The sequence below is a fragment of the Mustela putorius genome, unplaced genomic scaffold (assembly GCF_011764305.1).
Source record: "Mustela putorius furo isolate JIRA1106 unplaced genomic scaffold, ASM1176430v1.1 tig00003896_pilon_pilon_pilon, whole genome shotgun sequence".
Taxonomy (NCBI): domain Eukaryota; kingdom Metazoa; phylum Chordata; class Mammalia; order Carnivora; family Mustelidae; genus Mustela; species Mustela putorius.
In genome coordinates this window covers 8,634,385-8,659,832 of record NW_025422045.1, presented here as the reverse complement: position 1 = coordinate 8,659,832, position 25,448 = coordinate 8,634,385, and the positions used below count along the sequence as shown (strand labels likewise).

The following is a 25,448-nucleotide window of genomic DNA, read 5'->3' as shown; positions in this document are numbered from 1 at the left end:
CGGGTCATGATCCCAGCGTCCTAGGATGGAGCCTTGTGTTGGGCTACCTACTCAGTAGGGAGTCTGCTTCTTTCTCTCCCTCTCCCTCTGTATGTGCTCTCTGTCTCTCTCAAATAAATAAATAAAATATTTAAAATAAATAAATATGTTAGAATCCTATTCCATTTACTACAGAAGATATTGGAACAAAACTTGATTGGAAGCATGGAAGGTCTGAGGTCTCATCTACTCCTCTTCCTATATGATCAGATGAGCAGAAGCACTGAAAATACAGTCTCTCACTTCCTCCTTGCCTCTCTCTTTTCAACACACAGGTGAATTTGTCAATGTTGATGCATAATCAGACAGCTTACTTGAATAATTCCAAATCGTGTGAGAAGCAGCAGTTCCCGCAGAGCATTAAGGAGGCACCACATGGAAAAACACATTCAATTCATCCAGGCAAGAGCTCGAGGCTTCTGGGAAGATATCTGAACTTGGCATTGAAGAAAGGATGTCATTAAGGTAAGTGATATGAGGAACACAGTCTAGAAAGAACTGCAAGCAGGGGTGCCTGGGAGGCTCAGTGGGATAAGCATCTGACTCTGGTTTCAGCTCAGGTCATGATCTCTGGGTGTTGGGATCAAGCTGTGCCCATGTCAGGCCCTGTGATGGGCTCAGAGTCTGCTTGAGATTCTTTCTCTCCTTCTACCCCACCCCCTGTTCATATGTTCTCTAACATAAAAATAAATACATCTTAAAAAAAAAAGAACAGCAAGCAAAGGCACAGAAGCGGAGATGGTCAGAGCTCATAATTTGGGAAGAAGGACTGATCCAGGGTCACGGGGTCTAAGACTGTGTGAGGGGAAATGTGGTTAAGAGTAAGAATAGAAAGGAAATCCAGTCTCCGCTCTATAGTCATACACAAGATGTGTGATCATACATGAGAGGGCCACTGTATGGGCCTCTGGAATACAGAATCCAAGCACTAAATTTCCTTACTAAATTTCCTTCTGGGGCAGCCTCCCCTGCTTTTTCCCCCTGAAAATTTCCCCTATGCTAACCCTTTGTGTGAAAGGCTAACCACAGGGGCAAGAGTGGGGCCTTGGATTCATCAGAATGACTGCGAGCAAGTAGCTGAGCCTCGGTTTCCTCTAGTGCAAAATGGGGACTTTGACTTGCTTAGTACGTGAGGATTGCCATGAAGACCAAATGGTTAAGGATCACAGACTTTGGAGAAACATGAACCTGGTGTCAGGAGCTTAGGTAGGTAATTCCCTTCACTTCATTGAGCCTCGGATTCTCTTCAGTAAAATGGCTGTGATAATATCTACTTTGCATGCCTGATATGAGGATTAATAGAAATAATGGATATAAAATGCCTAGCCAAAGCAAGGCATACAGTAAATACTCGGTAACTATTAATTATCATAACTACGTAATAAATGAGATGTCACTGTCTGAAAACACGTGATTTGCTCCCAAAAGAGTTCTTTTGGGGAGATTGGCTAAATCGTGCAAACAAATGCAATAAAAATCATGGGGACGCTAGAGCCGGCCAATTCCTACAAGAGCTCCAACACAGGTGGGACACGCGTCCAACCACAAAGGCCTCTCCTCCAGTCGCTAGCAGACCCCGCCCATCAGCCCTCCTTCCCGGCCCCGCCCCTCCGGCCGAGCACGCGCACCGTCTTCTAGCCCGACGCGCCTGCGCAGGATAGGCCGTCCCCGGAGGTGATGAGGGTGCTAGTCCGGCGCTGCTGGGGGCCCCGGTCCGTGTGTGGCGGTCCGGGCGGTAGGCCGAGCCCCCAGTGGCGAGCGCTGGCAGGGCTTGGAGGGTCCCCTGGCGGGGAGGATGGCCGGGGCGTCCGAGTCCGCGAGAAGCCGCCCTGGCGGGTGCTCTTCTTCGGCACCGACCAGTTCGCCCGAGAGGCGCTGCGGGCGCTGCACGCCGCCAGGTACCGGGGCCGGGGCTTGGGGGGCCCGGCTGCCGAAGGCGCTGATGCCGAGCCTCGAGGATTTGCACTCCTCGCAAGGAAAGCAGCGGGGTCGGAAATGTCTGGGCCCAGATCCTGGCGTCTCCGGGCGCCCTTAGGGTGCACGGGGCGCGCCTGGTCCCTCCCGTCTACACTCCCGCTCCCGGCAGTCTCGGTTCTCCAAGTGCTGCCGGGCGCCCGGTGGTGCCAGGCCGGCGCTGGTCGCTTTGCATACATCACCTCTGTTCTCTACCAGCACCTCCTTGCTCAGTTTTTGTGTGAGGAAACCGGAGTTCAGAGAGGTTAAGCGATTGCCCAAGGTCATCATCTGAGCATGTCCGGCCTTGCCGGGGTCTGACTTTGTCTGACTTGAAGTCCTCCCCTTTCCACTTCCTCCTTCTACCTCCAGTTCATTAATTTGTACCCTCCAATCCTTTGGGCTTCTTACCAGGCACAGGCACACCCATGTCTCACTTCTCTGCTCCCAGTCTCCTCCCTGTATACAACAGGACCCTATTTTCTGGGGCTGAAATGAGGACACAGTCCAAAAACAACTGTTTTCAGGTGAATAAATTTATAAATCACAACCCTTAGGTATACATTTAGTATTTGTACAATTTAACAAATGCCTTTTACTGAGGGAAAAAAATTGAGATCCAACCTCTTCTGAAAGTCCATGCTGTATGGTGGCTGGACCTGACTGTACTGCTCTGCCTGCCTTCCCTCAGCCTCCATTTGTTATTTTCCCACAGCGTTTTTTCCTGATGCACCCCCAACACTACTTGTCATCTCCATCAAGTCTTCCCTACAGATTCTTTTATTTTTTTACTATTAACATATAATGTATTATTTGTTTCAGGGGTACAGGTCTGTGAATCTTCAGTCTTACACAATTCACAGTTGCCACAGCACATACTATCCCCAATGTCCATTAGCCTGCCCCATCCCTCCCACCCGCTCCCCCCAGCAACCCTCAGTTTGTTTCCTGAGATTAAGAGTCTCTTATGGCTTGTCTCCTTCTCTGGTCTCATCTTGTTTCATTTTTTCCCTCTCTTCCCCTATGATCCTCTGCCTTATTTCTCATATTCCTCATATCATTGAGATCATATGATGATTGTCTTTCTCTAATTGACTTATTTTGCTTAGCATAATACCCTCTAGTTCCATCCACGTCGTTGCAAATGGCAAGATTCCTATTTTTGATGGTGGCATAATATTCCATTATGTTTATATACCACATCTTTATCCATTCATCTGTTAATGGACATCTTGGCTCTTTCCATAGTTTGGCTGTTGCGGACATTGCTGCTATAAACGTTTTCCCTACAGATTCTTCACAGTAGCCCCTCCTACTGACAACCCCATCAGTCCCCTCGTATCATATTCCTCCCTCCACCACTCTGCTCTGCGCGCACACCCTGAAACACTCCCTTCACACGTGTTCCTTTTGCACACCCTCATGATGTACTGTCCACACACTGCTTTCCCCAGATTGTCTCCAGAATCTCATGGCACGTGTCCTGACCTTTCTGCTGGTGCTTATCTTGGTGGCTCCATTACTCCTGTGCTCTGTCTTTAGGGCCTCTTACATACTCCTTTTCTCCTCAACACGTGATGCAATACCTGGTAAATAAACTAATACCCCTGGGCACTGGACTACGATGCAGCAGGTAAAAAGAAAGATGTAGTACTACATGTACTGCTGTGGAATAATGTCCATGGGATATCTTTTGTTTTTTTAATGTATTTATTGGATCGAGGGGCGCCTGGGGGCTCATTCAGTGAAGCGGCTGCCTTTGGTTCAGGTCATGATCTCAGGGTCCTGGAATCGAGTCCCACGTCATTCTCCCTGCTCAGCAGGAATTCTGCTTCTCCCTCTGCCCTCTGCCCCTGCTCCCTGTTTGCCCCACATGCGCCCTTTTTCTGTCTCTCTCTCTCAAAATAAAATCTTTAAAGGTTAATAAACGTATTTATTGTTTGGCTAACACATGATTATGGTATAAAATTCAAAAGGTTCAAAGGATATACAGTGAAAAGGCAGTTCCCTCCACCTCTGTCTCCCATTTCCACTTCCTCTCTTCAGAGACAGCCACTGTTTAAGTTTCTTATTCTAGAAATGTTTGTTGGATATACAAGCAAATGTATATTTAACCCTTTTTTAAAAAAAGACTCACGTAATAGTAATATAGTGTTGTTAAGAAGGAAAAACAAAATACAGAGCAATATGTATAATACCCTATTTTTGTAAAATATCTGTACTGTATATGTTTTTGTATGCACAGGAAATTTCTAGAACCCTGCTATCCAAACAGTAGTCATTAGCCACATATGGCTCTTTAAATTACAAAAAATTAAATAAAAAACAAAACTCAGTCTCTCAGTTGTTCTAGTTTTAAGCATTTACCCTTGAATGTTTCATGAATTTAACTATAGAAGTACTGTGGAAGTATGTGAAGTAGTTTTAACTTTGAGTCATTGTCTTAACACAATTTCCTCCAATCCTTCCAACTTAGGGAAAACAAAGAGGAAGAGTTAATCGAAAAATTGGACGTGGTCACAGTGCCCTCCCCATCCCCAAAAGGACTACCAGTGAAGCAATATGCTGTCCAGTCTCATCTTCCAGTGTATGAGTGGCCAGATGTGGGATCTGGAGAGTACGACGTTGGAGTGGTAGCTTCATTTGGCCGACTTTTGAGTGAAGCTCTTATTCTTAAATTTCCCTAGTGAGTTTTTGTTTTTGTTCTTGTTTTTAAAGGGGATACAGTATAGGAGTCTTTTGGTCTTTATATATGGACCTGGAATGGGGCGCCTGGGTGGCTCAGTGGATTAAAGCCTCTGCCTTTGGCTCAGGTCATGATCCCAGGGTCCTGGGATCGAGCCCCACATCGGTCTCTTTGCTCAGTGAGGCGCCTGCTTCCTCCTCTCTCTCTGCCTGCCTCTCTGCCTACTTGTGATCTCTGTCAAATAAATAAATAACCTTTAAAATATATATATATAGACCTGGAATTTAAAGTGCAATGATTTGAATTCTAATTCTGCTTTCTTTACTGTTTTCTCTTAAGATAAAAAATTTTGTTAGTGTCATAAATTGTTGAAATGTGTGTTGCTCTTGATCTCTGGGCTCTCTCACCCACCCTCATTTAAATTCCTCGTAGATGCTGGCAGTTCCCAGATGTGTCCCTCCAGTTCACATCTCTTCCTGAACTCCAGGCCACTGATACCTAGTGTCTGATAGGCACCTTACATATAAGATGTCCTAAACTACATTCCTGAACTTTTGCCCAACAGCTCCTCCTCCCCAAGTCTTCATTTCCGTCAATGGCAACTCCACCCTTCTGGGTGTTCAGACTCAAACCTTTCAGGGACTCGTGATTCCTTCTCTCACACCACACACCCAATCCATGAGGAAATCCTATTGGCTCTGCCTTTGAATTCTAGATGGAATTCACCTTTCGCTCTGCAGTAACTGCCTCCCTCTATTCCCCCCCATACACACAGCCCCCAGTGTATACTGTCCTTGGCCTTCTCAGTCTTTTACCAGCCCAGCAGCTGAAGTGATCCATTTAAAGCAGAGGTTGGATCATGTCACTGTGCTCAGCATTCTCTGGTGTTTTTCCATCTCACTCAGAAGTCATCAGAGTCTGGGCCTATGAGGACCTACCTACTGGGTTTGGTCCCCTCCTGGCTGTCTGGCTTCATCTCCTCATGTTATTCCTCAGTTCATTCCACTCCAGCCACAATAGCCTCTGTGCTGTTCCTTGAACTTGCTGAACACTTACCTTATTCAAGATACTTACTGTTCCCTCTGCCTGGAATGTCTGCATGGCTTACTCCCTTACCTCCTCATGTCTTTGTTCAAGTGTCTTCTTATTGGTAAAACTTTGTGACCCCTGTTAAAACTGTCATCTCCCACCCAGTACTCCTACCACTTCTCTGCTTTATTTTCCCCCAAAGCCCTTAGAACCATCTGACAAACTTTTCACACAGTTTTGTGTTGTTTGTCTCCCGCTCTTGGCATGTAAGCTCCCTGAGGGCAGAATTTTTCCTCCTTTGGTTCAGTGTTGCTTATATCCTCAGCACATGGACTATGCTCAGTAAATATTTCTTGGGTGAATCAGACAGGGCTGAACAGTGGAATTTTGAATCTAAGACTTTCGTGTACATGCACTCCTGAGTGCATATTCCTGCAGTGGAGATATCGTCAAACTAATCAGGTTACTTAGTAAATGATTGAAGTTGCTCATCACTGGGCACTAGGTGTGTTAGGATAAAGAGTAAAGATGAATAGATTGTTGGATGGGGATTCAAGAAACTTGTTCTAGGCATTCTGTATGCAGACTAAATGAAACTAATTGGACTAACCTATATATTCACACTGCCCATGAGATGCACAGGAGGGTTTGAGTGCTTCTCCTACAGTATAAAAGCTATTTTTTGCTTTTATTTAAAAGCTTCCAGGGCACCTGGCTTGCTTGGTTGGTAGAGCGTGTGATTCTTGATCTCGGGTTTATGGGTTTGAGCCCCATGCTGGGTGTAGAGATTACTTTAAAAATGAAATCTTTAAAAACTCCCAGACGTCACAGACTGTTGTGGAACATCTTTGGGACAGTGAATAGTTTTCTTATTCTGTTTTTATTTGATTTGATTTATTTATTTTTAAAAATACTATTTATTCATTTGAGAGACAGAGAGAGCACAAACAGGAGAGGCAGAGAGAGAGGGAAAAGCAGACTTCTAGCTGAGCTGGGAGCCCAACATGGGGCTTGATCCCAGGACCTGGAGATTGTGACCTGAGCCAAAGGCAGACGCTTAACCATCTGAGCCACCCAGGTGCCCCTCTTGTTCTGTTTTTAACTAAGTTTCATTGATCTCTTATGGTAAGAGAGTAAACAATCTCTGGCTCCCTTTACAGGTGGTATAAGACTAGATTCGAGTTTGTTTTCCAAACTTTCTGGGGAAGTATAGTGATAAAAAGTCACATATTTGGGTAGCAGGAACTAAATGGTAAAGCCCACGTGCACACTAATTTCTGCCTTTTCTGACTCAGTGGCATATTGAATGTCCATCCCAGTTGCCTCCCGAGGTGGCGTGGTCCAGCCCCTATAATCCATACCGTACTTCATGGAGACACAGTTACTGGAGTGACGATTATGCAAATTAAACCTAAAAGGTAGGAGATATTTTCTTTTCTCTAGACTTTGCGGTTTTGAATGTTGATGTCAGTCTTTCGAAGAGGACGTGGAAGTGGATGAATGGATGGTGCTAATTCCTCTGACTCCACAGTGCCTTCCCTTTCTGTCTTTTCCTGGTTTCTGACATAAACTATATGTGGTTTGGTGTTACATAGTGTCTCTTTAAGTTCTTGGGAAATGTTTACCTTGTTAACTGAAATAAATTATATTATTGATAGCTGGGTTTCTGTGAAAAACATTGTGTAAATGAGAGATGGATTTTTGGATATGAGTTGTAATGAATCTTGGTTTTGCTGGCCTTGGTTTCTGTGGTCAAAATTTTTGGAACCTGAAGTAAGACCACATTGTATGCCAATGTGTAATATAATTATCTTAAACATTTTTAATTTTTTAAATCCTACTATAGTCTAAAATAGGATTATATATATTTTTTTAAGATTTTATTTATTTACTTGAGAGAGAGATAGTGAGAGAGAGCATGAACGAGGAGAAGGTCAGAGAGAGAAGCAGACTCCCCATGGAGCTGGGAGCCCGATGCGGGACTCGATCCCGGGACTCCAGGATCATGACCTGAGCCGAAGGCAGTCGTCTAACCAACTGAGCCACCCAGGCGTCCCAAAAATAGGATTATATTAAGCCTCTATCTTTTATCACCTAATGTCCCCATAGAAAATAATTCACAGCTTCACAAGAACAACTACATATCTGGGATTTGCTTTAACTTGAGAAAACAAGAGAGGCAGATGAAATGAATTGCAAAACTTTAATAATTCTAAACTCTGGATGATGTTATTTGGGGATTCAAGAGACTATTGACACTGTTTTGTGGATGTTTGTAATTTTTTATAGTAAGCATTTTATTATAGGTTGAAAGTAGAATTAACAACCACAAAGTTAATTATTTAAAATGAAGCATATTTCTAATAAAAGTTGAGAGCCAGTATTTATAGAGCTTGATGTAAAATGTAAGACTGTGGGAATGCAAATACACTTGTATCAACTTATAATCATCAATGATTATAATCTAGGCAAAACTCTTGTCCTTTGAGAAGGATATGTAGAAAGAAATTATAATGAATTTCTTTTTTTTTAAGATTTTAAAAAATTTATTTATTTGACAGAGAGAGAGATCACAAGTAGGCAGAGAGGCAGGCAGAGAGAGTGGGAAGCAGGCTCCCTGCTGAGCAGAGAGTCCAATGCGGGGCTCGATCCCAGGACTCTGAGATCATCACCTGAGCCAAAGGCAGAGGCTTAACCCACTGAGCCACTCAGGCACCCACATTATGAATTTCTTAATGGTACTTCCTTAGAAAATAAATTTTTTGCTCTGTGTTTTCATTGTATAAATAGAAACTTTTTAAATACTCTTAATTACTAAAGGTGGAATTATTTGCAACTGCAATTAAATCCCTGATATTCAATTTTGTACTTTTTTCCTTTAGGAAAAATAGATATAAAATCTGAGTATAGGCCATATTTTGCATTCCCTTCTTTCAAACTGATTTTTCTCTTTTGCTAATGGCTACCAGTCAAGTCCACAGCCAGGGTTAAACTATCCTTGTGGTATGTAAACACTCATGTAGATAAACCTATTGATCGGAAGAAATAGTAATGTTATTTGCTTTTGATTTTTGGTAGGTTTGATGTCGGCCCAATTCTCAAACAGGAAACGGTTCCTGTGCCACCTAAGAGCACTGCCAAGGAACTGGAGACAGTGCTGTCAAGACTGGGGGCCAACATGGTATGGTTCTCTGATACTCCACTGCTTCATTTCCTAGGTCTCCTAACTGTCGGTGATGCAAAGAACACTTCTGGGATGCATCATTTTCAGCTTTTTGTTTTAAAGATTGCATTTATTTATTTATTTGACAGAGAGAGAGAGAGATCACAAGCAGGCAGAAAGAGAGGGGGAAGCAGGCTCCCCGCTGAGCAGAGAACCCGATGTGGGGCTCGATCCCAGGACCCTGAGATCATGACCTGAGCCGAAGGCAGAGGCTTAACCCACTGAGCCACCCAGGCGCCCCAGCTTTTTTTGTTTCTTTTAACCGATTTCTCTCCCTGCTTCCTAACATCAAGGTTGGCATTTCTCATGTGAGTCTTTGGGAGATGTACAGAGTGGTACTTAATACAGACTCTCCTGAAACACATGAGCTTCTGTGGCCCCCTGCATTCCAGTGAGGCCATTAGAAGCTCCTTCCCGGTTTCAGCCTCCGGCTCCTAGACTCACCTGGCACCCCTGTCAGACTGGCCAACAACCATTCCCTCAGTGACCGTGCATTCCTCTTCCTTCTGCAGTCATCGCCTCCATAGTACTGGAGTTCTGCTGATGCCCTCGCTCTAAATGAGCTCTTTGGCTTTGTATAGCTCGAATCTGCACACAGTAGGTCGGAGTGAATGCTTCATGGCCAAATCAATGATTTTCATCTGAACTAGTTAATTTTCTGTAGAGGATAGTTTTCCCCTGACTGTCTAGACGGTGCTTCCTAATCCAGGCACTCACCAGAGAAATGGTTTTGGAATAGTGGCTCGTTTTTTAAGGACTGGCTCGTGTGCCGGGACTATTCTGGATCCTCCTTAGACTTATTTTCTTACTTTCCCAACCAACCTTTGAGGCAGCTGATACTGTCACCTGCTGAAGGCCCCACAGGTCAAAGAACTTTTTCACAATATCACAAGAGTAGGTGGTGGAATGGGGATTTGAACCCAGGACTGTGTGACTTGAGTACATTCTTCTTTGAGGCTCCATTGCCTTCCCTCCTAGGACTCACAGTGTGGATTCCTGAGCACACACTCTTCTGACAAGAAAAGCTTGCATAGCCAGCAGAACTCGGCATTCTCTGGAAGCACTTCATTGCTCTGTCCTCGGAGAGAGCACCATCTCCACCATCTCCATTGAGGAGCCCTGTGTGGTCATGGCCTCAGGCAGTTTCCTGCCCTACCCTGCCACACAGCTCCTTCAAAGCTTTTGATAAATGTCATGTACTGAATTGTAATGTATTTCTGCCTTTGTTCTTTTCATCTTGAATATGTTGCTCTCCTTTTTTTTTTCTCCCAGCTTATTTCAGTTTTGAAAAATTTGCCTGAGAGTTTGAGCAAAGGAAGGCAGCAGCCAACTGAGGGAGTGACATATGGTAAGTGAAGGTTACGGAGACCCTTACCTCCTCCACGAGGTTTTTGTCTGTCATGATGGCACCTGAACGCTCTGACTTCAATGGGACATTGCCCTTGATTTTGACTAAAGACTGAGTGCCCACTTGCCTGTCTCTTTCCAAAGAATGGCAAGTTATAATCTCCATTTTCCTCTTAACATGTAGTCTCCTCCTGGTTTTGGCTCAGGTCGTGATCTCAGGGTCATGAGCTTGAACCTGATATCAGGCTCTGCTAAGTGAGGAGTCAGCTTAAGACTCTCTCTTCCTCTCCCTTTGCCCCTCCTGCACTCTCTCTAAGATAAGTAAATAAATCTTTAATTTAATTTTTTTTAAATCTTTAATTAAAAAAAAATGATGAATACCTGTTTAACCCAGACTCAGTAATTATTAATATTTAGTCATATTTTCTTTCACTATATATGTGTATTGTTTATTTAGTATATATTATAATCCTAATATATATTAATATATATATTAATCCTTTGGAAGTATGCATCATAACTTTTCATTCCTAAATATTTGAACATGCATCTCTCTTTTTTTCTTTTTTAAGATTTTTATTTATTTATTTGTCAGAGGGAAAGGGAGAGAGAGAGAGAGCACAAACAGGGGGAGCAGCAGGCAGAGGGAGAAGCAGGCTCCCTCTTGAGCAAGGAACCCAATGTGGGATTGATCCCAGGACCCTGAGATCATGACCCAAGCCAAAGGCAGACACTTGACCAACTGAGCCACCCAGGCATCCCTCAACATGCATCTCTTAAGAGAAATGAATAGTTCCGTAATAGTATTTAATGTCCAGTACATAAATGTTCTTAATTGTCTAAAAATACATTTTTTTAGCTGGATAGTTTTTGAGAGTAGTATGTAATTATAATTTGTTGGTGTGTCTCTTTAATCTAGATTAATCCCTCCATTATTTTTTCCCCCTCCATATCATTGACTTTTTGAAGATAATAGGCTAGTTGTCTGTTTCCTTACAGTGTTGTTTAACTTATTTTTCTAGACTTTATATTTCTTGTGCATTGGAAATTCTAAAGGCTTGGTTAGACTTAGGCTTGATGTTTTTGGAAAGAATATTTCATAGATGTTGTTGTGTTCCAGTGGTACTTGTTTCAGTTTGTTTTTAATTTTAAGGATTTCTTTTTATTTTTATTTATGATTTATTTCTTGAACATGTAAAACATTTACATGATTCAGAAGCTAAAATTGTTTAAGGGTGCCTGGGTGGCTCAGTGGGTTAAGCCTCTGCCTTCAGCTCAGGTCGTGATCTCAGGGTCCTGGGATCAAGCCCCGCATTAAGCTCTCTGCTCAACGAGGAGCCTGCTCCCCCCGCCCCTGCCTGCTTCTCTGTCTGCTTGTGATCTCTCTCTCTGTCAAATAAATAAAATAAAATCTTTAGAAAAAAAATTGTTTAAAAGGATATGTTAGAGTGCCACCTCTCTCTGCTCTAGTTTTGGATGTCACATCAGTGAGTGATAATACCAGATTGCATCAAGGTTGGTGAAGTTCAGTTTGACCACTTGGTTGAATCCAGTGTAAAGATCTGTTTTTCCCTTTGCAGTTGGCAGGTAATCTGTGGGGTGATGCTTTGGCACCATGCAAATAATTCTGTTCTCTAACAACCTTTCATGTAATCATTTTGGCATGGGTTGGTGCTTCTTCCTTGAATGAATTATTTCATTAGGGATTGCAAAATGGCAATTTTCCAGTTCCTTTTACCTTTAATATTTGGCATTATTCTATGAAGAAGAGCTTTTCCTCATTAATTGAAGATGAATCCTAGTTCATTCTAAAATGGCAGGATCAATGTTTAATTCTTTCTCTATCAATTTTTAGAGTAAGAAGTTAGTGCCACAGTCACTTTCAATTATGGTGGCAACTGAGTTTTTTTTTGTTTGTTTGTTTTTAAAGATTTTTTATTTATTTATTTGAGAGACAGAGATCACAAGTAGGCAGAGAGAGAGGGGGAAGCAGTCTCCTTGCCAAGCAGAGAGCCCGATTCGGGGCTTGATCCCAGGACTCTGGGATCATGACCTGAGCTGAAGGCAGAGGCTTTAACCCACTGAGCCACCCAGGGGCCCCAGCAACTGAGTTTTTAAAATTATGATTTGACTCATGGATTTTCACTTACTGTGTTTTATAGTTAATTATATCTATAATTCTTTGTCCTGCTCAAGTCATCCCAAATTTAGCCAGTGGGAGCCCCCTAAAGTTGGGTCCTGCATCCTTTTGACAACCTTAACTAGTTTTTGAGTGCTTCCTTGCTTTCTTTTATAAGATGCCCAGACTCATCTTTTTCTTTTTTTTAAGATTCTATTTATTTCTTTGACAGACAGTGATCACAAGTAGGCAGAGAGACGGGCAGAGAGAGGGGGAAGCAGGCTCCCTGCTGAGCAGAGAGCCCGATGTGGGGCTTGATCCCAGGACCCTGAGATCATGACCTGAGCCAAGGACAGAGGCCTTAACCCACTGAGCCACCCAGGCGTCCTGCCCCAGACTCATCTTATAAGTTCTCTGTCCCATGTTAGAACAAACCATCTCTCCCTTGTTTGTTTTGGGAAGGGTGCTATCTAGAATCCATCTGGTACAACAGTGTGTTCCAAGATAAGGTGTCAATGGACAAGGTGAGGCATTATATTTTTTTAACATTTTAAAAATAATATTTGAGTTTATACCATTATTGATTCAAATATATATACATATATATTTATTTATTTATTCATTTAAGATTTTATGTGACAGAGAGAGATCAGGGGGAGGAGCAGAGGGAGAGGGACAAGCAGACTCCATGCTGAATGTGGAGCCCAATGCGGTGCTCAGTCCAGCAACTCTGAGATCATGACCTGAGCTGAAATCAAGGTCAGACACTCAACTGACTGAGCCACGCAGGCACCCCCGATTCAAATTTTGAATTTCAGGGTTTTTCTTATATTTTCTTTTAAACTGAATATCTTTTCAAAAGTTAATACTGACCTATTTATTTAATTGGTAGGCATAAAATAGTTTCAGAATTACAACACCAGTGTTATTACAAACAGTAAAATTACTGAGTAATATTTCATATTCCTCTGCATGTTTTTTTTGGTCTATAGAATATATCCTTCTAATAGGTGCAGAGTGCTATGTCCAAAACTTACTGGAGATGATGATTATTTTTTCCATTTCATTACCAAGTTTGACACATAGATTTATTTGTTTTAGTTTGTTTTCAATTTTCAGAGTTGCTTTTTTTCTCTTTATGATTAAATTTTATTTATTTATTTATTTATTTTTAAATTTTGTTTTTAATCATATAAAACATCTCTATGATTAAAAAATTTAAGCTCTTTGAAAAAGTATACTCAAGAGAAGTCTCACTTCCATCCCTAGCTCCTCCTCGAGTGACTATTTTATGAATTCCTGATTTAGCTGTCCAGTTGTTTCCTTTTATCAAAATAAGCAAATACCACATATTTTTAAATTGATTTTTCCTAAGGCACCTGGGTGGCTCAGTCAGGTAAGCGTCTGCCTTCAGCTCAGGTCATGATCTCAGGGTCCTGGGATAGAGTCCCACGCATCAGACTCACTGCTCAGTGGGGAGCCTGCTTCTCCTTCTACCTCTGTCTACTGCTCTGCCTACTTGTGGTCTCTCTCTCTCTGGTAAATAAGTAAATAAAATCTTTAAATAAATAAATAAATTGATTTTCCGTTTATTCTTTCACAAAAGGTGGCATAAAATATATACTCTTTTTTACCTTTGGTTTTTTGGTTTGTTTGGTTGGTTGGTTGGTTTTTTTACTTAACCTTGTACCCTGGAAATCCTTTCCTGTCAATAAGAAGGTTCCTTTTTATGGCAGTGCAGTGTAATTCTCACTTATATGGCTGTATCATAATTTATTCAACAGATCCCCTCTTGATGGACATTTTGATTGTTTCCAAACTTTTGCTATTGCAAAGAATGCTGTTATAAATAACTTGAAGCTTATGTTACTTCCAAAGCCAATAGATAAGAAATTGCATCCTGGAGTAGTTTTAATTTACATTACTCCTGTGAGTGAGGTTGAGGATCTTTTTGTATGTTTAAAGACTACTTGCGGGGCGCCTGGGTGGCTCAGTGGGTTGAGCCTCTGCCTTCGGCTCAGGTCATGATCTCAGTGATCCTGGGATCAAGCCCCGCATCGGGCTCTCTGCTCAGCAGAGAGCCTGCTTCCTCCTCTCTCTGCCTGCCTCTCTGCCTACTTGTGATCTCTCTCTCTCTCTCTGTCAATAAATAAAATATTAAAAAAAAAAAAAGACTACTTGCATTTATTTTTTCTAGGAAGAGACATATCTTTTACCCATTTTTCTATCACATTTTTGGTCTTTTCTTCTCAGTTTTTATGAGTACTTTATATGATAGATATAAATAAATCCACATAATAGATATAAAGTAGTCCTGGATATAATATTATTATATTAATATTATGTTACATAGATATATATATATATATTTTAGATTAACTTGTAATTATAAATAGATCTAAAATATTATGATGAAAATTACAAATACTTTAAGGTTCTGTTGTTGTTGTTGTTTCAAGTAATCTTTACACTCAATGTGGAGCTCAAACTTGAAAATCTGAGATTGAGAGTCACGTGCTCTACCAACTGAGCCAGCCAGGTGCCCCCATCATTTGTTTTTAGACTTGATTTATGACCTTTTTGTCATACAAAAGTTTATTTTTATTAAAAGCTTATTTTTTTAAAAGATTTTATTTATTTGACAGAGAGAGATTACAAGTAGGCAGAGAGGCAGGCAGAGAGAGAGAGAGGAGGAAGCAGGCTCCCTGCTGAGCAGAGAGCCCCCAATGCGGGACTCGATCCCAGGACCCTGAGATCATGACCTGAGCGGAAGGCAGCGGCTTAACCCACTGAGCCACCCAGGCACCCTAAAAGCTTATTTTTATGTAGTCATATTTGTCATTTAATTGCTTCTGGATTTTGAGTCATTGTTAGAAGGGCTTTCTCTGCTCCCAGTTTACAAAGAAATTCACCCAGTTTTCTTTCGTATCTATATGATTGATTTATTTTTACTTTTATGGAAAATTTCAAATTTACTCAAATTGTGGAAAATTTCAAATATACTCAAAAGTTGAGAAAATAATAAAAGTTCTCTTCTATCAGTCAGCATCAATAGTTGCCATTTCAGGGATGCCTGTGTCGTTCAGTCTGTTAAGCAGCTGCCTTCGGCTCAGGTCATGATCCCAAGGTCCTGAGATTGAGCCCCACATCAGGCTCCCTGCTCAGCGAGAGCCTGCTTCTCCCTCTCCCTCTGCCTCTCCCCTGCTTATGTGCTCTCTTGCTCGCTCTCTCTTTTTCTCTCTCACATAATTAAAGAAATTCTTAAAAAAATATATAGTTATCAGTTCATGGACATAGAACCTGATATTTACTCCTGCTCTTGGCTTTATCTTGTAGCCCCTAAGATTTCTGCTGGTACCAGATGTATAAAATGGGAGGAACAAACTTCAGAGCAGATACTCAGACTTTATCGTGCCATTGGAACTATAGTAAGTTGGAAGTCAGATTGCAGTTTTACCTAATTGTCTGTGTATGTGATTCATTTTCAAAATACTTTTATTTAGGAATGAATTGCAAACTAAACCTAAAGAATCCTGAAATTCATTTTATTCTTAAAACTTTTAATCTGATAAAAGATATATAACATAAAGCATTTTAACAATTTTTAAGCATATAAATCAGTAGCATTCATGATTTAAGTGTATAAATCAGTAGCATATCATTGTGCAACCATTGCCACCATCTATCTCCAGAACTTTGTAATCATCCCAGACTGAAACTCTGTACCCACTGAACACTAATTCCCCTATCCCCCCTTCCCACAGTCGCTGGTAACCACTATCTACTTCCTGTCTCTTAGAATTTGTTTATTCTAGGTACCTCATATAAGTGGAATCATATTTGTCCTTTTGTGTCTGGCTTATTTCATTTAGCATCATGTCCTTAAGGTTCATCCATGCTGTACCATGTATTAGAATGTCATTCCTCTTTAAGGAAAACATTCTGTTGTATGTATATGCCACATTTTGTTTATCCCTTCATCAGTCAGCAGAGGTTTGGGTTGTTTCCCACTTTTGGCTGTTGTGAATAATGCTACTGTGAACATTGGTGTACAAATATGTTTGAGTCCTTGCTTTCAAAAATTCTTCTTTGTGTATGAAATTCATTTTTTAAATATTCTTTAAACTTCAAGTTTTTATATGAACCTTAAAATTCACAAAGGACTTTTGAATATATATTCGTGTGTGTGTGTGTGTGTGTGTGTGTGTGTGTATGGACTTCAGGGTGCCCCATCACAAAATAATGAATCTAAATCTTCTAACATCTAATCCAATGCTTTTCCCAGTATGTCTTTCTGCCTGTAGCCAGTTTTTTACAACTGAATTCTTAAATCCTCAATTTCTACAGATGGTTCACAAAGTGGAGTTGTAACTGTAACTTATTTATTAAATAGTTCTTATTTATACTTACAGTATTTATTACATACTTATTAAAATATGTGAGGTGCCTGGCTGGCTCATTTGGTGGAGCATATGCATCTTGATCTCTGGGTTGTAAGTTCAAGCCCCACATTGAGGGTTTTTAGAGATTACTTAAAATCTTTTTTAAAAATTAAAAAAATACTTATTAAAAGACCTGAGTTAAATTCTCAGTTCTTTGACAAATGTATCAGGTTTTTCCCCCTTTATTTTGATAGCCTCTTGTGTTGTTTGAAATGGGGTCTACCAAGTGTGGGGTTTTTAAATGGGCCACCTGTTATTTTTATTGATTTATTTATTTATTTAAAAAAATTTATTTATTTATTTGACAGAGATCACACGTAGGCGGAGAGAAATGGGGAAGCAGGCTCCCTGCTGAGCAGAGAGCCCATTGCAGGGCTTGATCCCAGGACCCTGGGATCATAACCTGAGCCGAAGGCAGAGGCTTTAACCCACTAAGCCACCCAGGCGCCCCTTGGCCACCTGTTATTAACATTGATTAAGATGGAGATCTGCCACTAAATACTTCTAGCGTGCCAAGTTCTTCAGTGAGGATCACGGCCTTATGTGGGTATCATCTGATTTTAAATTGATGAAATTGAGGCTTAAGGTAAAGAATGGATGGTACTGAATATTGCTCAAGGTACCATTGCCAGTTAGTGGGAGGCAGGTTTTGAACCAGTCTGACTTCAAACCCAGTACTTTTCCCACTGCAACAGAAGGCATAGGGAAAGCAACATGGACGTTAGAGCCAGTCAGAACTGGGCTCCACCTTGTCTCTGCCACTTATTATTTAACCTCTGAGCTTTAGTTTGTTCATCTGGTAATTAGGGCTGATATAATATATATAAAGCATCTAGTATAGTATCTGGCAAGGAGTAGGTACTCATTAAATGTTATCTGCTATTATTCATGCATTCATTAAACAAATTTTTTTTTTAATATTTGACTTATTTGTCAGAGAGACAGAGAAAGCACAAGCAGGGGGAGCAGCAGGCAGAGGGAGAAGTAGGCTCCCTGCTGAGCAAGGAGCCTGATGCTGGACTCAATCCCTGGACCTTAGGATCATGACCTGAGCCGAAGACAGATGCTTAACTGACTGAGCCCCCCCGGTGTCCCTAAACAAAATATTTTTTGAAAGCCTATTATGTGTCAGGCATTGTACTGGTACCAGAGATAAAGAAGATGTGAGAAAACAGAAACAAATAAGCAAATAAATAAAAATACCCGATAGTGTGATAAGTTCTTTGGTGAAAATTAAAAGAAGAAAATGTGATAGACTAACTGAAGGTTATTTTAGATTCGGTAGATGGAAAAGGCACCTCTAAACTGACATTTAAGTTTAGATCTGAAAGACATTATGGAGCCATGAATCATGCTGAGATTAGGAAAATGGCATTCTAGGCAGAGGGAGCAGCTAGTACAAAACCTAAGGTAGGCTAAACAAGATAAAGACTTCACAAGAAAAGAAAGCCAAAATCCATATCCTTAATGAATATAGCGGCAAAAATTCTCAGAAGAATTAGTAAACTAAATTAAACAACATATAAAAAAGGATTGTATACCATGACCAAGTAGGATTATATGAGGAATGCAAGGTTGAATCAACATACATGTAATACACCATATAATAGAATAAAGGGCAAAAGCCACAGAATTTACTCAATAGATGGAGAAAAAGCACTTGACAAAATCCAACACCCTTTCATGATAAAAATGTACAACAATCTAAGAAGGGAACTTCCTCAACCTGACAAAAACCCACAGCTAACATCATATTTAATGGTGAAAGCCTGAACGCTTTCCACCTAAGATCAGGAACAAGACAAAAATGTCCAGTCTCTGGGGCGCCTGGGTGGCTCAGTGGGTTAAGCCTCTACCTTCAGCTCAGGTCATGATCCCAGAGGCCTGGGATCGAGTCCCGCATAGGGTTCTCTGCTCAGCAGGGAGCCTGCTTCTCCTCATCTCTCTCTCTGTCTGTCTCTCTGCCTATTTGTGATCTCTCTCTCAGTCAAATAAATAAATAAAATCTTAAAAAAAAAAAAATGTCCAGTCTCACCACTTCTATTTAGCATTGTGCTGGAGGTTCTAGCCAGGGCTATTAGGCAAGAAAAAAGAAACAATACAGAGTCAGACTGCAAAGGAGTAAGTAAAACTCCATGTGCAGATGACATGATCTTATATATAGAAAATCATCAAGAATCTAAAAGAAACTTTAGAGTTAATAAGCAGTAAAGAAGATGTAAGTAAATGGAAGGACCTAGTTGTTCTTGGGTTGGAAGACTTAATATTGTTAAGAAGGCACTGTTCCCCAAATTGATCTGCAGATTCAACACAATTCCTATAAAAATCCCAGTTGATGTCTTCGCAGAAATTGACAAGCTGATCCTGAAATTCATATGGCATCCCAAGAGATCCAGAATTGCCAAAAAACCTTGAAAAAGGACAAAGTTAAAGAACTCACCCTTCCTAATTTCAAAACTTACTTCAAAGTTACAGTAATGAAGGCAGTGGGATACTGACATAAGGATAGACCTATTTTTCAATGGAATAGAATTGAGAGCCCAGAAATAAACCTTCATGTTTATTGTCAATCGATTTTTGATAGTGGTACCAATATAGTTTGATGGGGAAAGAATAATCTTTTTAACACATGGTGCTTGGACAGTTGGGTATCCACAATAAAAAAGAAATGAATTTGGATTCCTACCTCACAAACTCCAAATGGATCAGAGACCTAAATATAAGAGCTAAAATGATAAGACTCTTGGAAGAAAACTTAAGAGTAAATCTTCATGACCTTGAATTAGGCAGTGGTTCTTAGATATGTTGCCTACAGCCTAAACAACCAAACTAAAAATGGAGAAATTAGACATGAAAATTAACAACTGTTGGGGCTTCAAAGAACACTATCAAGAATACAAAGAGACAACCTATGGAGTGGAAGAAAGTATTTGCAAATCATGTATTGATAATAGTCCAGTATCTATATAAGGATCTCTTCCAACTGTACAACAAAAAGACAAACGTGATTAGAAAATGGGCAAAGCTTCTAAATAGATAACTTCTTCCAAGAAGATCTATAAATGGCAACTAAACACATGAAAAGATGGTCATTTTCATTAGTCATTAGGGAAATGCAAATCAAAACTGTACAGAGATACCACTTCACACCCACTAGGATTGCTATAAATTTAAAAAAACAGACAATAGGCACACCTGGGTGGCTCAGTGGGTTAAGCCTCTGCCTTCAGCTCAGGTCATGAGCATGGGGCTCTCTGCTCAGCAGGGAGCCTGCTCCCCCCCGGCCCCCCCACCACCTCTGCCTGCCTCTCTGCTTACTTGTGATCTCTCTCTTTGTCAAAGAAATAAAATCTTTAAATAAAAAAAAAAAAAGCAATAACAAGTGTTGACAGGGATGTGGAGAAATTTGGAACTATCTTACATTTCTGGGATGGGAATATAAACTGGTACAATAGCTATGAAAAAATTGTTTGACAGTTCCTTAAAAGTTAAACAAAGATGCTGTTTGGTTCAGTTGGTAGAGTGTGTAACTCTTGATCTTGGGGTTGTGAGCTCAAGCCCCACATTGGGTATAGAGATTACTTAAAAATAAAATCTTGGGGCAACTGGGTGGCTCAGTCATTCAGCGTCTGCCTTTGGCTCAGGTCATGATCCCAGGGTCCTGGGTTCCTGCCCCACATCAGGCTCCCTGCTCCTTGGGAAGCCTTCTTCTCCCTTTCCCACTCCCTCTGCTTGTGTTCCCTCTCTCACTGTGTCTCTGTCAAATAAATAAAATCTCTTAAAAAAAAAAAGTTTCAAAAACTTAAAAAAGTTAAACACAGTTCCATTACCATATAATGATTGTTATCTTCTGCAATTCACCTTTCCTCTCCATCTAGAAAAAGCTTGGGCCATAACAGAATGAGCACTTACGAACTAGAAGGTGAAATTTCATTCCTAGAGCTGACATTTACTAACCAAGAGCAAAACCTGTTATTTTCTCTGCGTTTTTGCTTTTTTACCTCTAAAACAGGGTTAATCACCATGTCCACAACTGCCAAGATCAAAGGAGATAAACTTGTGAATTAAACCCATGCAAACATATGATTTTGAAATCTTTGAAACAATCTAACTCTTCTGAAAATTAAATGACCTCTTTAGGCGAGGTGATAAAGAGAGCATTGAGCTGAGAATGAGAAAACCTAGATTCTGGTCCTAGGCTCTAGCTGTGTCTAAACTTGGGAAAATAGCTGCATTTCTCTGGGCCTCCCTTTCCTTGTCTATGAAATAGAGGATTGAGCTACAGTCTGAAGATACTGTATTTACTTCAGAAATTTGAGAGAACTTATTTCCCACTACATGTTAATTTTTATTAGTCTGAAATCAAAATGTGACGAAAGTATCACTTCACATTGTGGGGAAGGGTGAGATGGATTGTCCAGTAAATAGGGTTGGGACAACCGAACTGGTTAGCCATTAGAGGGTAACCAAATCCTGAGGCCCTCAAATCCTGACTTTCAAAGTCAAAATAATGATCAAAAAAAGAAAAATGGATCAAGCATTTAAATGTAAAGATGGGAAACCAGAAAGAACTGAGGGAAAAGCACTGTTGAATAATTTTATTATATTTAATAATCTTAAAGTGTAAGTGTAATATTTAATAATCTTATAGTGTAAGGGACTTTTTAAGCATGATGTGAATTACTGGAGCCATGAGAGAAAAAACTGGTTAATACTACTTCATAAAAATAAGAAAAAACTTAGGCACAGGAAAAAAATTACTATACCCAAGATTAAAAGTCCATATACTGGGAAGAATTGCTATTAATAGTAGCAAGAAATTGAAAATAATTGAAATGTCCATCATAAAGGTATTGGTTGCATAAATTATGATATAGTCATGATGGGAGTACTGTGCCACAGATAGAGAGGAAATAGACATGCATACGCTTATGAAAGTTGCCCGTGCTTCAGCGTTAGGTAAAAAACTTCCTTGTAAGAGTATGTTCTATATTTTTGTAATATTTGCAGGAAAGAAAGAAAAGGATATACCAATCAAATTGTTAACAGTGGTTACTTCTGGGGATGAGAGTACAGAATAATTTCTAAATTAAAAAAAATTTTTTTAAGTTTTATTAATTTAAGTATCTTTACGCCCAACGTGGGACTCGGACTCAAAACCCTGAGTTCAGGAGTCACAAGCTCTTCTGACTAAGCCAGCCAGGCATGCCTACTTTCTAAGTTTTTAAAATATAATTGTTGTAATGCTTGCATTTCTTAAAATGAACATAAATTTAAATTAGAAATATCAATAAAGATATAAACATTGATTTTTAAAATAGTGTTTAAGATCTTATCAGTCTTAGAGACTGTTGTAGAGGGTACACAGCTGTGTACTGTATCATAAGATTTAGAGACTCAGTTCCCAATTCTTCTGTAACTGGGAGAGTCAGACCAGATTAATGCAAAATAGTAGTTGAAAAGGATTTGGGGGTTGAGTGTATTCCATTATCATACCTTCTTTAATTTTATTTGCAGATTCCGTTGCAGACTCTATGGATGGATAATACCATTAAACTTCTGGATTTGGTAGAAGTTAATAGTTCAGTCCTCGCTGGTACTAACTTTTGAATAGCTGATGTGGAAAACATTTTCACTGTAGTCCATTTGAAAATGTGACTCTTTTACCATAGGTCACATTTACTAAAAATAAGGATTCTTTTAGTTCAGTAATGATAATGCTTTACATTCATTTATTGTCTTACTCTTTGCAATGTTCATTCTCATGTATTTTTTCATTGGTCATCCTAAGAATGTGAGAAGTAGGCAAAGGAGTCTTACTATCCCATTTTAAGCTCTGTAATTTCCTACATTAAGGTTTTCAGGGAGTGCAGAATGACTTGGTCAGTTTCATTCTGCTGAATATCATAATGAAAATCCCTGGGCAACTCAGGGAGAATCCTAGGCCAGGGTATAGCATTTTGTGACACAGTCCATTTTGAGGCCCATCAGTACCCTCCCAGTATGGTGGACTGAAGGAGTGGGAGCCACAGAGGGAGGTGGTCCAGCTCAGAGAGAGTTGGGAGTTCCACAGATATCTAAGAATGGGATTTCCTGGGTCATGGATGGAAATCGTAAGCTTTCCTGTATACCTCTCCACTGGTAGCTAGTTATCTCCCCCAAATGGTCGGAACTTCTAAATTTGACATTTTTCGGTTGATCTTTGGGAGACTGGGTAAAGGTCTGGTAAGTTCCTATGTGTATGGAAAGCTTCCCTTTGGGTTTGAGATGCACTTAGAGCACCATTGTAAGTTTGGATTACGGAGTCAGGGTATCAGCAGGTATGCCCTCTGGTATTAGTATTCCCTCCTAGGATGTTTTTTCATTTTTAAGCACCATGAAGTTACATAATTATTTATTCTTTCTCATATCCTTCTCCCCTCCCCCCAATTCTTTAGATCTAAAATTAAGAGGAGAACGTGTTACTCCAGGATCAGTAGTATACCACAAACAGTCACAAATACTGCTGGTTTGTTGCAAGGTACATTTGCCTTTAGCTTTAAATTATACTTGTTCTACTGAGTTTATGGTTTATCGTTTTTAGTTAAGACTTCACTCAACTGTTTAATCCATCAGAGTGAGCCAATGTACAGTTTAATTTTTCTTAAGAAATAGAGTCACTATTATAATTTTTGAAAGTGATGAAGTCTTAACCAAGGCATTATTACTGAAAGAAGATTCGGTAAGTTTAGTGCTCTTTTAAAAGAAACTTGTATATTCTCAGCAGCCCAATTTAATTAACAAGTTCTTGTTAGTAACTAACAAGTCTTATTTAACTAGCAACTCACCTTGTTCATTTGGTGATCACAGAAGATAGCCATAGCAGAGTATCTAGCTGAACTACTACAGTGCAGGTATCCTACTTGCTTTTACTGTTCAATAGTGGTTAAAGAGGAGATTTCTTAACCTATTTAAAATGACTTTCAAACCATTATTATTTTATGACAGTGGCCTGAGAGACGTTCCACATTTCTTCCATTTCCTGATATTTTCCTTCATATGGTGTTGATGTGCCATGTTTCCTGCTCAAGAGGCCAAGTTTATAATGTATGATAGGGTGATCTGACCTACACAGACTGTAGATCCACAGCTCCCACATCAGACTCTTCATCTTGCTTATTCTCGAACGGTGTATGGTGGATATGTTTGCTGTTGTCTGGGTCTTTATAGGTCTGTCCTGCAAATCTTCAGTTTGCTCTCATAGAAGGAGTTGGGGTTGTCTGAACATGTGAGTTTAAGTCCCATGAGTTATATCGCCTCGGACAAATCGCACACCTCCCTGGGCATCAGTTTTCTCTTAAATCAGTTTCCGCTGGGGATGATATTGGATCTGCCTACTTTTAGAGCAGTTACATTTTTGATGACCAGTCATAGTAAGATACATGGACATATTCTGAAAACTATAAAGTACCATGCCAAGATGACACACTTTTTTATTCTGCCCCCTTTATATTTCAATAGGTTTAATTTATATAGGTCTATACATTTGTTGTCACTCAATAATAAGTTTAGAGTCAAAGAATCATATATGTTACTTAGTACAGTGCTATCTGTAGCTAGGCATTTGGTAAAGATTTGTGGGTTTGTTTTCATGCTAAAAGTTGTATATGCTAAGATTTACCTCCAGTTTTGCCACCACCCCGTTTACTGTTTGTCTTTTGCCCTTAGGATGGCTGGATTGGTGTTCGATCAGTGATGCTCAAGAAAACACTAACAGCTACTGATTTCTACAATGGGTATCTGCACCCCTGGTACCAGAAAGATTCCCAACCTCAGCCAAGGCAATGCAGATTTCAGACTCTCAGACTTCCAATAAAGAAGCAGGGAAAAAAAAATTGTTGCTATGCAACAGTGCATTAAGTAGTTAGGAAGTAGATGGATAAGAACCTACTACATATTCGTAATTTATTAAAAGCCTTATTTACAAGGAATTACCTTGACTATCAAAGAAGATGACACTGTTGAAGAGAAAGGAAGGAAGATTATTGTCAAAAGATGAATTACTTCACTTCCCATTTTTTGTTTAGCAGTAGTTAAAACCACTTTTCTATTTGAATAACAAAAAGAGCTTTAAATAAAACTTTTATTTATAATGTGAAACTCAAGGAGATTTTTATCTTTCCCTAAAAGCAAATACAACTAACTAGTAATTAGTGTGTATGTGTGTGTGTGTATAGACACACATACCCCTACAATAGTTTCTTTTAAAAAAGTGCATCTATGAAATTTTTTAGATCATATGTCCCCATTGACTAAGCTATCATTTCAGCAATATTTAATCTACAGTTCTGATTTTCAGTAAGCAGTAAAGTCAGCTCTCTAAATTTATCTACCATCCAATTCTCATAAAGCAGTAAACATACATAATATTTAATCATCTCTGTCACATGAATCCGTACTATAAATTCATGGTTTACATCTAGGTTTTCTTTCTTTTCTTTTTTTTTTTTTAAGATTTTATTTATTTGACAGAGAGAGAGATCACAAGTAGGCAGAGAAGCAGGCAGAGAGAGGGGGAAGCAGGCTCCCTGCTGAGCAGAAAGCCCAATTTGGGGCTCGATCCCAGGACCC

At 40.0% G+C, this 25,448-nt stretch overlaps 1 protein-coding gene across 3 annotated transcripts; it reads left to right on the top strand.

Annotated features, from left to right (window-relative positions):
* The first annotated feature begins 1,665 nt into the window (after positions 1 to 1,665).
* Positions 1,666 to 24,977, top strand: MTFMT (mitochondrial methionyl-tRNA formyltransferase). Of its 3 annotated transcripts, XM_004758685.3 has the most exons (9): positions 1,673 to 1,937; positions 4,469 to 4,678; positions 7,003 to 7,125; positions 8,786 to 8,888; positions 10,203 to 10,278; positions 15,733 to 15,824; positions 22,356 to 22,434; positions 23,276 to 23,358; positions 24,546 to 24,977. In XM_004758685.3, the coding sequence occupies exons 1-9, from the start codon at positions 1,717 to 1,719 to the stop codon at positions 24,735 to 24,737; spliced, it is 1,179 nt and encodes a 392-aa protein (XP_004758742.2). In that variant the 5' UTR covers positions 1,673 to 1,716; the 3' UTR covers positions 24,738 to 24,977. The 3 variants fall into 3 exon arrangements, with proteins under 3 accessions (XP_044923326.1, XP_004758742.2, XP_012914974.1); XM_045067391.1 differs by lacking the exon at positions 4,469 to 4,678 and having other exon boundaries at positions 1,666 to 1,937; XM_013059520.2 differs by lacking the exon at positions 24,546 to 24,977 and having other exon boundaries at positions 22,356 to 22,406; positions 23,276 to 23,324.
* Positions 24,978 to 25,448: the final 471 nt, after the last annotated feature.

What these genes read in the sequence shown, in the direction of transcription:
- MTFMT (XM_004758685.3), top strand. Translation starts at nt 1,717, where the DNA reads ATGAGGGTGCTAGTCCGGCGCTGCTGGGGGCCCCGGTCCGTGTGTGGC. An exon ending in ATGCAAATTAAACCTAAAAG is followed by an intron (nt 7,126 to 8,785) that starts GTAGGAGATATT and finishes GATTTTTGGTAG; the next exon opens with GTTTGATGTCGGCCCAATTC. An exon ending in ATCGTGCCATTGGAACTATA is followed by an intron (nt 15,825 to 22,355) that starts GTAAGTTGGAAG and finishes TTTTATTTGCAG; the next exon opens with ATTCCGTTGCAGACTCTATG.